This window comes from Stegodyphus dumicola, chromosome 3, assembly GCF_044657685.1.
Source record: "Stegodyphus dumicola isolate Sdum_Otavi_A_Nest chromosome 3, ASM4465768v1".
Taxonomy (NCBI): domain Eukaryota; kingdom Metazoa; phylum Arthropoda; class Arachnida; order Araneae; family Eresidae; genus Stegodyphus; species Stegodyphus dumicola.
In genome coordinates this window covers 238,727,526-238,744,735 of record NC_140770.1, presented here as the reverse complement: position 1 = coordinate 238,744,735, position 17,210 = coordinate 238,727,526, and the positions used below count along the sequence as shown (strand labels likewise).

The 17,210-nt window shown below is 31.9% G+C and overlaps 2 protein-coding genes across 4 annotated transcripts in view; one reads left to right on the top strand and one right to left on the bottom strand.

Moving 5' to 3' along the window:
- LOC118191601 (degenerin mec-10-like) overlaps positions 1–17,210 on the bottom strand; it is a 174,781-nt gene that overhangs the window by 74,071 nt on the left and 83,500 nt on the right. The window lies entirely within an intron of this gene.
- Positions 15,362–17,210, top strand: part of LOC118191608 (epithelial sodium channel subunit gamma-like) — a 76,641-nt gene continuing 74,792 nt past the window's right edge. The window contains exon 1 of the mRNA XM_085812297.1: positions 15,362–15,726. Coding sequence (XP_085668423.1) covers positions 15,362–15,726 — 365 coding nt within the window. The remainder of the gene's footprint in view (positions 15,727–17,210) is intronic.

The following is a 17,210-nucleotide window of genomic DNA, read 5'->3' as shown; positions in this document are numbered from 1 at the left end:
ACAAACCTCTAAACCCTCAATTCCAAAGATTGTGGCTCCTATCGAAAAAGCTTTCAAGTTCAGTGAAGTTTCAGATTCACAGAAAGAAATGACTAGCCATCTTATCGCTCATAATGTGAAATTCAATAATAAAGCTTTGAAACCAAATCTAACCGCGAGAGAAAGAGCTACAATGCGCGAAATTCATTCTAACCCGGATATTATCATTTCAAAGGCCGACAAAGGTGGCCAGATAGTCGTCATGGATAAGAATACTTACATCGATGGTGTCACTAAACTCTTAAACGAAGGACCATATAATCCGATCCTTAAAGATCCTTCACCTTCGGACCTGTCAAAAATAAAAGCTGCGATCAAATCTTCACAAATCCTTTCAAGCAACTTAAAACATTCGCTTATCTCTGAAAATTTGAAAATATAACGCTGATTTTTGTTGTTAGACTTCTAAATTAATATTTGTTCGCCGTATCATTGTATCTTAAGATGCTTAATATTCAAGAAAACAATAAAAATTCTATTTATTTGCACTCAACGGAAATTTTAATATGAATATAGGTTAAATTTAAGACAGCTGCGTGTAAAACAAATGTTATTAAGTCTCACAAAAGTATGTAATTTAATTTCAAATATAAAATTAAAATGATCTTGCTACAGTACGAGAATCTTGGCAAACGAGCATCAGAATTGTGTGAATGTGGTGTCGTAGATGATGCAAATCACTTCCTCTTCAACTGCCCACAAACCGATAAACAAAAATAGCTCACCCCGTAGAATAGTAACAGGACTGTAAGAGCAAAACTATTGTAACGCAAGCATATTACTATCCAGTTTGTATGTACTTGATAAAAATAATATTGTAAAACAGTTTAAATGATATTGAAAATCCAGTCAATGTGTAAATGAATTACAAGTTTACTTTGATTATCTCAGTAAAAGTATTGTAAATATGAATTCAAATAACTTTTAAATGTACACATAACTGTCATGATTTTATGTAACTATCACATGTAACTTGTACAAGACAATGTTTGTAATTAACATATCTATGCTTATACACAGGCCTTGCATGCCCATGTAATATTTATATTTATATATTTATAGCGAAGAAATATTAGCTTCTGCCAGGATGACTATTAACACTGTAAGACTTTTACAACAAAGTCAGGTCAGTGGTTATCTCAGGCGGCGCTCAGTACGAGAATCTTTGAAGATAGACGGAATTTCGTAGTAAAGTCTGTGCCGTTACAAACTGCTTTCCTCCTTAGAAGCAAGCACCTGAAAATCAGCTTAAAGTAGGCTCTCTTCTTGATTCTTTCGGAATGCTTTACTATTTTCTGCTACATGTTGTTCGTCCGAATTAATGCTTTCAATTATCATCCTTATTTTAATTAGGTTTAAATTTTCGTGTAATTTTGTAATCGTAAGAGTTTCGTTTTTTAAAGGTCAGATTCCTCAGGTTTCCAAAAGAAACATTGGTTTTGAAGTTTCATAAAGGTGTAGAAATTGAGTTCTTGATCGACATGGAATATTTATTACTTTAATACAATGGTGTCAAACTCAAATTGCATGCAGTCCGAACGCATGGTCTGAAAGCAACTGGTAGACCGAATAAAATGAGAGTGAATATAGTATATTGCACCGTAGGTCGTACCCTTTATCCCCTGGTGGTACGCACCACTGATGTGTATGGTATGTACCAGTAACGAATAAGTTTATAATGTGTTTGAAACTTTATTTTTAAAATATAATTTTCCTAGAGCATGGTTTAATTGAAATTTTATTTCAATAATGTTGGGTTTTATTTTCTACATTTTTTTCCTGTAGATATATTTATTTTTCACACTTACTCCTTCTCTCTGTAGCTAAAATTATGAAACTCACTCTTTCAGTTAACTTTTTCTTCTCTTTGCTTTAGATGTTCAGTCACTTATTAAATATTTATCAAAGCATACATAAACAACAATAATAATGCCAAAAGGGAAAATAATATTTGTATTTGATTTCTATTTGAAACAAACTGAAAGTCTTATTGCAAACAAAATATGCAATACTATGGCAACACCACTAAAATACGCAGTTTCTTATTTTTCCATGAAAGCATCTCCTTCATCGTTGACCTTTCTTTCACCATCTGTTAAAGCACATAATTTGCAGATTTATCTCTTCACTGAAACCATTATTATGATTTATGACGTTATACGTGGCCTGGAAATATTAACCCCATCAGACAGGAAGCGAATAATCGCTAGGTTTGAAGTAGCTATAAGTCATGATAAAGTTTTAAATAACATTTTTTATTTAAACAGAAATCTAGAATATAAACGCGAGTTGTGGCTAAAACTATGAGCCACAACTCACGGTCATGCAATTAACACAACAGTTAAATTTAAATTAAAATGGAAATCAGTAGTCAAAGACTGTATCAGTGTAAATTTTACTCTAAGCTGGCTCAATAGTTCTAACCGGATAATCAAAATCAAAGTTACGGCAGCGAAATAACGCAAAGCCACATAATTACAACTATCCGAGCTGACAGGAACTAAACGTAGCGTGCACTAGCAAGTCAGAAATAGGCTCTATCTTACAATACAAAATTCGTTAAAATACTATCTAACTCATAAATGAAATGAAAATGAAAATGTCTGAAAGATATGAAGCAGCTGTAGAGCGTTTCTAGATATTCCGAATGAAGCGCTAGTAACGATATCTTATCTAAGGTTTATGCATCAGGTTGCATCCACAAAACGCAATTTTTAATATTAATAAGACGAAAAAGGCCTCATTCATTTTAAACATTTTATCACTAACACGTTTAAAACATTTAATCTTAGCGATACAATTTAAATACATAGAATCTATAAAAAGAAATTCTCAAATATCCTTTATAATCCTTTGATTGAAAAATTTAAATGAGACAATAGGGCAATATGAAAAAAAAAATTGAAATTTTTTTCTTCGTAGTCCTTATTTCATGTAATTTAAATTAAAGTAAGTCGGAATCATAAGCATGAATGATGGCTTTAACTGTGTTCTGTTCTTTTATCTTTTAAATGTATGTTTAATCTATAGAATTTAAAAATTTAGGTTTTAAAAAAGAGGGAAAACTGATGACGCCTTTTCTAAATTTCAGGCCATAATGCATTACTTACATATCATGAGGTTTTATAGCATTTTATGCATTCATATTTTTTTTTTGCTTTAAATTCTTGCGCTTAGTATTTCATATAAATTGCGAGTATAACTTGAATGGTGAAGAAACCTACACCTTGACTCTCATTAGGTTTACGCTGACAGATTGAATTATCCATCTGGCACCAAATGCTCTGCCGGACCCTGAAAAAGATGTATTTAATAGAGAGAAATTTTAAATAATCATGAATTTTGCATCAATGAACAAGATAAAGTTTGATATGTTTTTATAATTGTATGAATATATATGTCTTTCGCAAAATAAAAAAGGTTTTCAAAATCTACTCCAAGGTTGCTTCGTCGCTTCGTGAACAAAATTAAAAGTTTCATGTAAAATATTTTAAACGTGCAAAAATTCTATGTGATTATAATCCCCAACATAAAATTTCGGTTACTATATAAACAAGTTTTTCCTTTACAAATTCTGGGCCCACCAACGGCCGAGCGTAACGTCGCTGAACATTGGTAGTTCGGTCCGAGGTTCGAATCCCGCGAACGGGCTGGCTGCATGGGCGTTTTCGTGGTTTTCCCCATGTGTAACGTATATACGAGCCAGTTTCCCTTAAAAAGTCCTCCACGAAGGCATCCCTCCCCTAAGGCAGATAGCCCTCGAGTGCTTTGCCGTAATCTAATAAACCAAACCAAACCTCTACAAATTCTCTTATGGGTACTCTAAATGAAATACAGTAACTGCGCAATTTACGAATATCAGAAAACAAATAACCGAGGAAAGAATTATAGCAGAGTTACTTACGAACTGCACCACCTAAACAATTATGAATTTCAAATGTTATGAATAAAGTAATAAAACATTAAAATTTCTAAATAATTAGTAAATTTATAAATTTTTATATAATTATTAAATTATTTATTATTATGAAATTTCTAAATTAATAAAACTAGCAACTGAGAGCTACACTTCTTGTGCAATTCAGGAAATGTTGTATCATTTTAAGAAAGAATTACATTTCAATTTTTGATTTAACTACTGAAGATGTAGAGATCATTAAATATTTCGGTTTAGAAAGTATGAAAAATCAATTGCATTTTCCCCAGCATTCGAACCACGGATTTTCTGCTTGCTAGTTGGATGTACCAACTGCTTACCCCACGAAAGTATGCACTGAGAAATACGGTAATTCCTTACATTCTGTTTCATTTAAACAGCGACGGTGACAAGCAACTAACTCAGTAAACCAACCTCAGGTGGTGTCTAAATTAACTAAAATAAGTGTGTATCTTTAACTAAAATAAATGCGTATTGTATGTCACACTTATTTTAGTTTAAATGAAACTATAAGAAGCTCCTTTCACAACCAGGAAATATGAAAAATTAATTATGCCATCACGGGAATGTAGCCAAGAATATTCAAATTTGCTAGTTCGAAATGCTAGTCTTTTATATCACTAGAACATGCGTAGATAAAATGCGATACTTACGTAAAAATTTCATTTAAAGATTTGAATGAAAGTATGACATGATGTTTAGTCAAATCCTGATTGCCGTTTGACTATTATGATACGTATGAATAAATGCTACATGAGTAATCTGATTTCATGATCTTAAAGCTAATTAAATAAACAATTAGGTTTTTACAGGAAATAAACAACTTGCCATAGTACTTTCTGCAAGCAAAAATACTAATATTTGATCTTGAAGCTAATTAAATTAGCAATTAGGTTTTCGCAAGAAATAAACCATTGGAAGTATTTTCTGCAAGCAAAAATACTTTTCTAATAAAATAAGTTCAGTTCATGAAATATAAAAAACTTTGTAATGGAAATAAATTAAAAATAAAATTTTAACTTTTTTATTAAAAGATGTAAATTAATCAAAAGTAATTTATAAAAATTAAACAGTTTATTAATAAAATGTTTAAAAATTACCTAAAAATATCGTGCAAACGCATTGAAAATAATTAAAATGAATTATTTGCAGAAAAATATTTGTTTCTGAAATGTGAAATGGTCGCACGTTATAGCCATCCGAAAAAAAAAAAAAAAAAAAAAAAGAGCACACAAACCTATTTCCATTGCAAACTGTAACTGCAGGAAAAGGAAGAACAGGTGCTTGTACCACGTTCACTTCCATGGTGGTAGGATATTTGAAGTACAGAGACAAAAATGCCCAACTTTGATATAAACATCCGGAGAAGTAGGCGATGAAGCCTAACACATGAAAAGGACGGTACCAGTCTTCTTTATTCATCTCAAACTTCTTATTTAGAGTTTTCTTTCTTTGATTCTTTGCCGAAGATTTCATCCAGCCTTCCTTTTTTGCCATATAGGACAAAACACAAACCTCTAAAGTTAAGAAGAAATCGTAAAATTGCACTTCAAAAAATCAAGTGGAAGGAAAATACAATATTCGTTCTACTTAATTATTTGAGGCTTATTTTATGACCTAGCAATATGGCAAACAGTTCTTTACCCATACATAATCTTAAGCTGTGATAATATTGTAATGCAACTTTTTAGCAAAGAAAGTTTTAAAAGTATGAAGCAGGGAACATCTTTAGAATGCCGCCTTGTTGGCATATTGGTGAAGGAGCCGGCTAGCTTTGGGCTGGGGTTAGGATCCCGGAGAGGGTCTGCATGTTTGCATGTGTTTGTGACTATGTACGAGGTACAGAGCAATCAAAATACTGTAGAGCTGAAAATCCGATCGAGGGGTTCTTGGTAGAGGAAGAGATGTGGGATCGTTTCGAATTCGTTTCTTGGAGTGTTCTCTATCAAAACTGGAACGGAGCTTCCTCTTTCTTACTGGCAGAATTTGGTTGCCTTCTAGGGTTCACCCTACGCAATGTTCTCGGTGATGAGATAGCTGAATGAGTTGTAGGTTTTCCTTTAATGAAATTTTCAGCAATTTGAAACAAAGCAACAACAACCTTTTTAGAAATGACTCATATATAGCGCTATTGCTCTAATAAATAGGGTCGTAATAACAGAAAATAACTTGTTGCAATACTTTGTAGAATGACGTTTTTTCTGAAATTTCAATATAATGAAAATACTATCATAAAATATAATAAAAAGTTGTAAGGTATTTAATATTAAGTATCCAATTATTATGATCTAAATCTTAACTATAGCTTCTCCTTTCTGCAGTCCTCAATAGAATGTAAAATAGTTGTTTTGTGTATTTAAACTTAGGTTTTGTGTAAAGATTGTGAATTATAAATAAAGGAAACAGAGTTGTACTTTTCCGGAATGGCAACATCAGAATAAAATCATGTTCTAAAGATATGATATAAAATTTGAACTAGTAGTTTTTATTAAGATGGCGGTGTTATATGTTTGAGTTTCGAAAGTCTAAATAAAATTTGTTAATGTTATCAAAGATGGATTTTTATTGTTAAGAACTGAATTTTCACTTCATCATAATAAAGTGCGGGAAGACGAAATCATCATCTCAGTATGAAATAAATAAAAGAAACAAGAAAGTTTACTGCTAACATGTATAGATTAGAGCTTCTGAAAGCAGCCGCTTCTTCCTGTTGTTTAGTATTGCCAGCTCTGCCGAAGTTATATTCTAGCTTGCTATGTATTGCTACCGGATATCTAAAATACGCAGCGCTAAATATCCTTAGCCAGCTTTTTTTTTGTGTGTAGTTTGTCATTAACTTTGAAATTTAACTTTTCTGTTAATTTAAATACCCAAGTCGCGGAAGTTCGTCTGTTGTATAAGTACAGTAGAATCCTACAAAGTATTATGATCAATAAAACAAAACAAAAAATTATAAAATTTAATATAAAACACCATTAAAACAAATATTAGAGGAAATGTATTATGTGTAGCAGATAAAATAAACAAAAATAATTCAAAGCAAAACATTAGTTTAAATAAAAATGAAAATATCACTAAGTGCAAATTCGATGGAACTAGTCCAAGAGATACTGTCAAATGGATAGTGCTACGATAAGCACAGCAGAAATTGCAGCATTTGAGGCTCAGGTTTGGATGTACATCGCTATTTATTTTATTTTCTACATTTGCCTAACCAGGTCATTATGTATAGTTTTTCTTACACCTTAATTCCTTTTTTTCAAGCGGACGCGTCGGGAAAAGGAACAGAGAATTGAGACTAAAGTTTTTGACTAAGTCTTTTCAGTTAATATTATAAACGAGTTTCGTGTACAGTTTCAATTGTCTGTTTCGACGAAACGCGATATGGAATTAGCTGGATTCGAAAATCATTATAAATTTCCCCAGAAGTATAAGTACAGTAATGAGATTCGAATATGAGAAGTCGGTAATAGATTCGAATTGGGCTAATTTACCATTTACCGCTTTTTTGTTTTTGTATTTTTGCTTAAGTCTTATGTCACACTTTTAGTCTATTGTTTAAAGTTTGCCTTACCTTGATCAACATATTACTTACAATTAGATCTGAATTTTATTTGTAAATATTTTAATGATAATATTGTTTGTTAAATGTTTACACTTTTCATTGCACTTTATTTTACTTATGTTAAATGTTTTTCGCAGGAACCACAATATCAAAGCTACTTTTTAGCGGAAGCACTAAGAATATTCTTATTACCTTGTTTTCTAATTTTTGCAGCTCAGTGTGCAAAAGTTCTTGACCACAAAGGTCTTTTTTAGTTTGTTCTCCTTTCTTGAATTATATATTAGAAAAAGAATAGTTTCTAATTTTAAAATGGATTTTATGAATTAATATTGTAGCTTTGAATCCGAAATGTGAGCTTCCAGCGCAATTATTATTAAAATTTTCGTATTAAATAATTTTTCTTTTTGCTATTTATTCTATATTCTATTCATTTCATTCCATAAAAATGTAACTATTCTGGTTGTTTTTATTTATTTACTTTTCTTAGTTTAGAAAATGATAAAACACACGTAAACAAAGCAATTAGTGTAAGTAAGAAGTTAAACAGCGAAATCCAATACCTAAATATCTCTTTGGCGAATAATTTTACCACAGTAAGAAAATTAAAATCGCCGTAGCTTGCCTATTTTAACAGCATTATCGCCCGATGGAAACAACACAGCTTGTAATGATAATAAGGGTTGTTATTAGTTTAACTTTTAGGTACTATTCCGTGCTGTATGCATTCGTGTCTGTGAGCTCAAATGATGTCAAACTATCGTTTTGTTATGATTCTGAACAGCTGCTGGAAGTGGACAAAGTACATTGATTGGTTTAGCATGTCGATTATTTCATTAACGTTTCTGTCTTTGTTGAATATTACGTCTAGGGACCAAACATCAATGTGATAGTTAATATTACTCTGCATATCGAGATACAAATAACAGTTTTCTCATTTTTCTTAATTGCATGTTAAAGCCACATAAAAGTTGTTTCTGTACTTCTTCAATGAATAAATAAAGTAACAATTTCTTTTCCAAACTTATACGCAATGTCAGAATACAGTTTATCGTCAAATTATTTGCTGTAAAATTTTATCTTGCTTAAAAGTTTAGAGTGACATAATAACAGGTAATAAGCCTCTAAATGTAAAAGTAATTGGGTCTCATTCTACATTTTCTTCATGCATTTTGGTGAAATTCTCCTTTTCTTGCCGCGATTTTATACCTTTTTTTTCATGATTTTGAAATATCTACATCTCAAACGGAAATGGAAAATCCGGGCTTTCGGTTTGTAGACTGTACCTAGGCAGCCATCCGTTCTTAAACTGGTTTGCTTAGAAACATAGATAAGGGATTATATATTACAGTTAAATAACTTATGAAAAATTAAAACCGAAATTAAGTTTTTATTACATATTTTTGTATTTTGTAATGAATTATGAGCTAATTTACATTTCATCTTTAAAAATGTTCGAAATTAAATCGTAAATAACATTGGTATTAGCTTTCTGATACAACATTAGAGGGAAACGTTCAGATTCATATATTGAGGCATATTAAATATTTGACTATTTTGTAACTTATAGATAATCTCGTCTGTGTATATATTCTTCTTTTGAACACATTTATGTCAGAGAGACACAAAATTCTTCATTTTATTGCTTAAAAGATCCCGTTTAAGCTTATGTATTGTGCATTACGCAGCTGAGTCTTAATAAGTTTAGTTCAAATATTAAAAACAAAATAAAGGTATATCTTTAAAGCACCTATGAGTCCCTTAAATTATATTGAAAAACAATGCAGAAAAGAAAGGAGTGCTTTTTTAGCATTGTGTATGCAAATGATAGTAAGCTCTTAAATATACTGCTGGCCATTAAAACTCCAGCATCGTGGAGGAAAGCAAATATAAAAAAGGTATTTATTGTACGTAAACAGTATGGCATGAAGACAAAATGATTAAATTTATGAGCAATTTGGGGGGTTTACAGGGTGGCGAAATTAGTAGAAACAGCTGCCACCCCTGGAAGCTAAAACGGCCCTTACCCGGTTAGGCCTGGATTCGAACGGGGCTTGGATGACAGAAACGGGCAACTCGTTCCATGCTGCTTCAAGTCTATGCTCCACTTCATCAACCGCATTAGCTGGAGAGGGGTGGGGGCCAGTCTCTTAGCAACCCATGACCAGAGTTTTCATTGGGAGACAGATCTGGAGATCGTGCAATCCAGGGCAGCAATCGAATACCCTGTGTATCGAGGAAGGTCAGAACACGACGTGCAACACATGGTCTTGCATTATCTTGTTGGAAGTTGGCGTTTCGCAGGCCTTGAAGATAGGGTACAAACACTAGACATAAGATGCCAAAAATGTACCGATCTGCGCTCAAAATTACTATAGATGTGCGTGTCGTGTACTCAGTGGTTACCCAAACCATCACACCAGGTGCAGGGTCCTCATGCAAATATCGAATGCAAAAATACTGCAACCAGAACCGGGACTGGCCTGAAAAGATGAAATTGTGCCGCTCCTGTATCCAGCTTTTCGACGCACGAGAGTGGCCATCTTTCTCTATGCTGCCTTGTCAAGGGAAGCTGAAGTAATGGTCGCCGTGTTGATAATTCACGCTACTACAAACGTCGATGCACCGTACGAGAGGATACTGGGTTTGCTGCAAACATGCTCATTTTCTAACTAATGGTCCGTTTATGTTGTTATAAAGTTTTGAAGGGCTGACCTCACAGTATATCTATCCTCTCGAGCGTTATTCAGGGAAGGACATTGAGATCCTGCATTGCCGTTTAATATTACTCTCAGCAACCCACTGATTCCATATTCGCACGGCAGTAATTGGATGTCGGCTAGTACGATGGGCGGTATCACGGAACGATAATCCACATTTTCGATAGGCAATGACCCTGCCTCTATCGAATTTCGACACTTGCTGGTAAGCATTTCTTCTTATTTTTCGAGGCATAACACAATATTCTGAGCAAACTCCGACCTTACAAAGCGCTTTCCGAATAAGAAATCTACTACACAACTTTTCTTTTATGCAGTGCTTCAGATGCCGTTTCTCCCTCCTGCGTCGTCTAAATGCGCTGAAATATTAATCATTTTGCATTATCCCAACCTCTTCTTCTTTTCGTGTGATTTTGATCTTCGTGAGATCATTCCTTCCTGGTGCTGCAATTTTAATGGCCAGCAGTGAACTTTTAAATTCGTCTTTTTAACCTGAATAGGCAAAAGAACTGATAACTTACTAGAATTCTTTAAGTGCAACACTAGAAATTGATGTACCATCATTAAATGTTTTTTTATAAGACACAAAATACTAGATAAAATAAAATTGTCTAATTTTTTAGCCCTCGATAATGGAGCATTCATTGGTTGTTCGGATTTAAAAATCCAGTTAAAACATTGAAGGAATGCTTAATATCGTCTTTTTTGCGTTCAGTTGCCAAAATGCATTAATGGGGATTACTAAGTTCTTGAAAATAAAGAGTAAAAATATACGTTATTACTCAGCGGGCAGGCATTTGTTTTGTTTCAAAGTACTTAGTACATGGCGTTAGGAACATTTTTATGAATTAGATGAAGGGTACAAATGTTCATAAAAATCATAAAACATAATAATAAACATGCTTTTTGCTCAATTTGTTGAAACATGTGTAATTTTAAATTTGGTCATTACTTAAACAAATATTTTCAAATTTCTAATGCAACTGCGCAAAACGTAAGTCACAAAACTTTTAAAAAGTTGTTATTAACAATTCAATAGAAGGGCCATTAGTCTACTAAAAACAACTGACAGGAGATAGTTTTGAATTGGTATAAAACAAAATACTAATGCATATTCACTGCAGAGGAGGAAAAATTTCTTGTAGTACATAAATCCTTGAGGTTAGGAGTAGAATTAACTTAGAAAGAAGATATGTTGTTTTGGTGAATTTCTTTCGTTCTGGAAGTTTGTGTTAACAGACTACATTTCTTATTATTTCATTAACAGAATTAAATTCTTGAAATTATTCAATGGCTTAAAACTACGTCTATCTGTAACTAAAAGGAGTTTTTAAAAATACTTTACTCTTTACGTTTATTTATTTACGCAGTCAATATATACCGTTATTCTATTGGCTTAATTTTGATATTCCAGCTTGATAAACAAGTTTCTGCAACCAAATAATTACGCTATCGCTTTGGTTTGAAGCAACCAACGCCAGTCATGGAAAATGACGTAAATTTTGCTTTTGTTGATATGATCGTGTAAAAAATATAAAATTTGAATTATGGCATAAATGTCTTTATTTATTTATTTACTCCTAATTTATTTTAGTTCCCAGATATGGTTGTAACCATTAAAAATGTTCTCAAATTTTACATCTTTATTATTCAGAAGAAGAAAGAGAATACGAGTTATTGCACTTTTCAATTTCTAATAACTTTGAGATCTCTCTTCAAAAGCTATAGTTTATCTCATTAATCCGGTTATTTAGTGAAGAAATAATAAAGACTAAAGAGAGGCTTAGAAACGTTTACTACGTGTTACACAACTTTCTGTTTCTAATAAGAGTCCCAAAGGAGCACCTATTTTATACCGTTTTTAGCCTCCTCCCCCCAAACAAAAACTAATTAAAAATTTATGCATTTCAAGATGATGAATGCATTTCTATGATATATATGCATTTAAAGATTACTATGTATAAGGTAGCCTTTATAAAACAGAAAATAAGGGTCTTAAGATGGTTTAAAGAATTAATTATAACAGGTTGCCAAAATTATAAAGAGGCTTATCATTATGATTACCATTTAAGATAAAATAGCACTAAATTAAATAGTTTGTAAGATTTTAGTTAGTAAAATAAAGATAACTTTCATCAGTTTAAATTATTATGTTATTATTTGGTAAAACACCAAATAAATGCAGTGTTACCTCGATAGAAGTTCGCTCTGAAATATGCTTACGTATATGTCTTGTTTGGATGCGAAAATTTGTGTTTGACATTCGACATTGTTTGGTATATGACTCGAGTTCAGTAAGTCACAAATCTGCGTATTATATGTTCACCTCTTTTGAGACAATGTTACGAATGCCCAGGAGCAACAGTACGCCTGCCGCTACTATTTGGTAAACAACACGGGCTATAGCTCTGAATTTTCAAGTGAGATTGCTGAAATGTATGAAACTATTGCATACCCGTATGGCGAATACGTTGGTGATTGCGGTTGCGATAAACAAAGACGTTATTAAACCGAATGATGCTGCGAAGGGAGTGAAATCGATTACCAGACAAAGCTTAGAAACGTTAAAATATGTTGAAAAATGATTTGTGATTTAAACATGCAGAAAAACATTTATGTACAATGTCATGCGCTGTTCTTTTCTTATGTACAGTATATATTTCACATACTGCATTTGTATTTTAGTATTAAACAGTTTTATATTAGTAATGACAACAGGATTTTGCTTCAGCACACTTGGTTGTAAAGAAATTACAAATACCTTTGCATTTTTGATGCGCATAATGTGATAAGTTAAAATTAATAATTAATTGTACATCAGCGTAATATAATAAATTTTATTTCCGTTGGTATGGCATTAACTAATTTTGCGACATATTTAATATCTACATGTCATGTCATGAATCTACATGTCATGTCATGAATCTACATGTCATGAATCACTGCCTCGTTAAATTCTTCTGTCATTGTTACCTAATGACATACGGAAATGAATTTATAATTGATAGAGCGTACCCTGAGATGTGATATTATGCGTTGACTTCTTACGATGATTCATGGCAGACTTGTTTTCGTATCAAGAATTCGTATTCACTCCATTTCCTTTGATTAAAATTTCCTGAAACATTTCTTAAGGTAAACATAGAGTAAAAAATACCTGTCTATTACCATTTAATCTAAGACTATTTTAGATGAATTGATTTTCATTCCAGAAAACAATCGTTTTACATTTATCTCAAACCATATTGACAAATGTTGCCCACCTTATTTTCAGTTTTATGTTAGAAAAAATGGCTTTGTATTCATATTTGCTAGAATAGAGCTTTTAATTTAATTTTTTCATCCCATGTACTTCTACTAAGTTCTTTTCTTTTAATCGTACATTTCATCTGTATTAAACATGGCATTAGCAGATCTTTTTAATTTAGAAATCTTCCTACAACATATCATTTCATCAAGATTCATTTCCCAAGAAACGAATTATGTTGTCTTTTAAAATCATTTTTATATGCCTCATGTCGTGTAATTGATAACAAAATGTAATTTATATAAGATATTGTAAAAATAAAGAATAATAAAATATCAACAATATTCTGTACATAGATTCTCTTAATACATACAAAGAGATGTGCTTAACTTACGTACGTACTATTTGAATTGTCTGAAAGCGTTAATTTTTATATTAAAACGTACTTTAATTGATCCTATTGAAACTGAGTTTCTTAATTGTAATGAACGTCTATTTCTTTTTTATCAAAAGCACAGATATAGTTAAAGGGTCTCGAATTTAAAGCTGGAAAACATTCTTTATAATATCCAATATTTGCGTAAAAGACAGAGTAAGTGCATAGAGGAGGTTTTCAAATCTAGAATTGTGCATTAAATATTGATTACTGTCAGTACATTAAATGATTGGAAATTTAATTTACATTTAACAATAAGATTTTGATAGAAATGTGTTTTAATTTTCATTTATCATGTTAGAATTTATTATAAATATTAAGAGATATCACATAAGCTACTTACCCAGTCTAACTTAAGTTGATAATTACTTTTACACTTAATGCTTACGTCGCATTACTTGGATATGAAAACGAGTAATTTATCAATGTTCTGATGAACACGCGATTAACTCATCAATACAACTTTCGGTCAGAAGATCCATCGAGTTGAAAAAATAACAGTTTGGTGTGTTTAATATTATCAATGCAAGAGCTGAGAATCGGTAGTAATCAACACACTAAGTTCGCAGAGTTCTTTTGTTGAGCAGATTTAGGATATCTTATCCAGTTTTTCCAATAAAGTTGTTTCCTTTTCGAGGACTGTTACTTTGACAAATGCTATCATTCACTGTCCCGTTGATCAATATGTGTCAAGAGGGAGAAAAAAAGAAAGGTTTTCTAGGGAGAAAACATCATTATCAGCTTATTTGTTGATGAATTATATACGATGAAAGACATTTCGATAGAAAATTGTAGGTTTCATCTATTAGGTAAAAGAACCGCTTTCTTTTGTCAATTTTTGTATAAACCACCTTTAAAATTGTATCATAGTCGGCTGTACATATCACTGCACATAACAGTCTGTCTGTCTGCAATATTTACTAAGAAACTATGCTATATGATGAAATAGTCTATTTGATATAAATTGGCAAAAGAATTCTTCGTCTTATCGCCATTCAACAAAGCATCTGAATTATCATTGATCATTTCTGAAAAAGATATTCATTTACACCTCAGTGAAAATGCTGTGGCGTATTTACTTCAAGCCCATTGTCAAATACTTCAAATTAATAATTTTAAAATGCTTAGGCCTATTTTGTACGATGGTGATATATATGTCATTTAGAATTATGCTAGTAGCCATTCAGATGGTCCTTGTCTGAATTCGCAAATGAGAACAACTACACCAGTGCCATACTATTGATGGCATAACGTTTTTGTAGCAGATGCGTGATTTGTACTGCCAGAAGAAGAGTTATTTATTTCTTTCACAATTATTGGGAAACCAGAAGATTCGATGGTCATGAACAAGAAGCGAAAACAAATACGCGCATTAAATAGCATGTATTATTCTAGGGCTAGCATCTCAGAGTCTAGACTAATGCAGACACTAGAAGAGCATTCTGATCATCATTCTTCAAACAAAAAACATCCAGTATACTGCACTTCATTTCCTAAGCTAGAAAATTATGAAAAGTGTCACTGCACTTCACAGGAGGAACAAGTAGCTTGCAAGACTGAAAACGACAAGATGAAAAAAGGACAATTTAGAAATATCTTTTCCATGCCACATAGACAGAAAAATGTTTTGAATTTATTAGGTTTTATTTTTATTTTTGTAGGTTGTTTATACCAATGCTTTTCTTTCCTAAGATTGTATTTACAGTATCCAACGACCGTAGAGTTCAATGTTGCTAATGAAGTTAGGCTCGAGTTTCCTGCGGTTACAGTATGCAATAGTAATCCGTAAGTAATTTTCTAAATCTTATAAATTTAACTATACTGAATATTGTTTTAACTTTAATGAATTGAAATATGAATGAATATAATTATTTTAAAATTTATGCTCTTAACATGATAGGAAAATATTTACGTAAAAGGTAACATATGCGTCTTCTTGTTAAAAACTTAAAAAAAAAAAAAAAAGTCTGTTTATCGGCACCACAGCAAACTAAAAATATTTTTAATGGTATTTCATACTGATATAATATTTAATGTTATTTAGAATACCGACTATTCTGTATGGTAGTTAGCGTGGCAGTCCCATTATCGTTGATCCCGAATTCATCTCTGTCATAAAGCTAGACTGTATTTCTGTAGGACCTTTTCCATTTCTCGCGAATGCAGTGCCTGGATATACCCACTCTGGTAACAAGTTCAAACAGCAATTGAATGACATTGGGTACGGCCATTCCTAACTAATGCTTAACATGAAAATGTTCGGCCACTGGATAAAAAAATTAAGTGCAGCATAAAATGGGTTACCGGAAACACATTGAGATTAAAGTATGTTTCAATCCTGTAACTTAAATTAGTTTCTAGTGGCGGGAAAGCGAAACAAGTCAATTTCATTTTCTTCTAATGACGTTTGAGATACATAGCAGAGGTCACTGGGATATCCACGATTCTTGATACTCCTATGACTTATCTAAAATATTTTAAAAATAAGATATCAAGTTTGGAATAAATATTTGTTTCTAATTTATTTATGCATTTCTTTATGGCAAGCAGCAACAACCTGTATCGTGTACAGATTAACTATCGGCTATGCTTCTGCATTCTCTATTCAGTCATTGAAATTTTCGATAATACATTGTATTAAATTTCAGATTTAAATCCTTATGCCCAAATTTAATGTCTGTGTTATCACTCAGCTTGAAAGTTTCTTTTTCAATGAATGAAAATTTTGAACCATTTGCAGTTTTTACTTACATATAAATGATATGAATTCATACCATAATTTAAAATTTTTAAATAAAATCTTAAAATTTTCGTTTGGGTCTTCAAAATAATGCAGGATTTCAGATTGCTCTTTCTCAGATGTATTATTGTTCAAAAAATCACTTTTTTTTTAACATTAGGAGACACCTAAACATGTACCGTGCCCAAAAGGGAGTATGAATTATACCAGCACTATTTAAAAGTTTCAAATGTTACATCTCGGTAATCACTTGTACATAAATCATAGTATAGAAACCAAACTGCCTTTAAATGCCATAAAATATTTTAACTTTAAAAATTTATACCTCAATCATTTAATGCTATTTAGTTTTCTTACAGTCAATATACTAACCCCATAGTTAACACGTCTGTCATTATTCTTTTGAAGGACTAGAAGTATGTATTAAAATAAACCTAATATGAATTTCTAATTAAAAAAACTCAGTCCCTCAATCGCTAATAGTGTTAAATTTTATTCTGTTCCCAAAGACGGCATTTCAGTAGCCCTT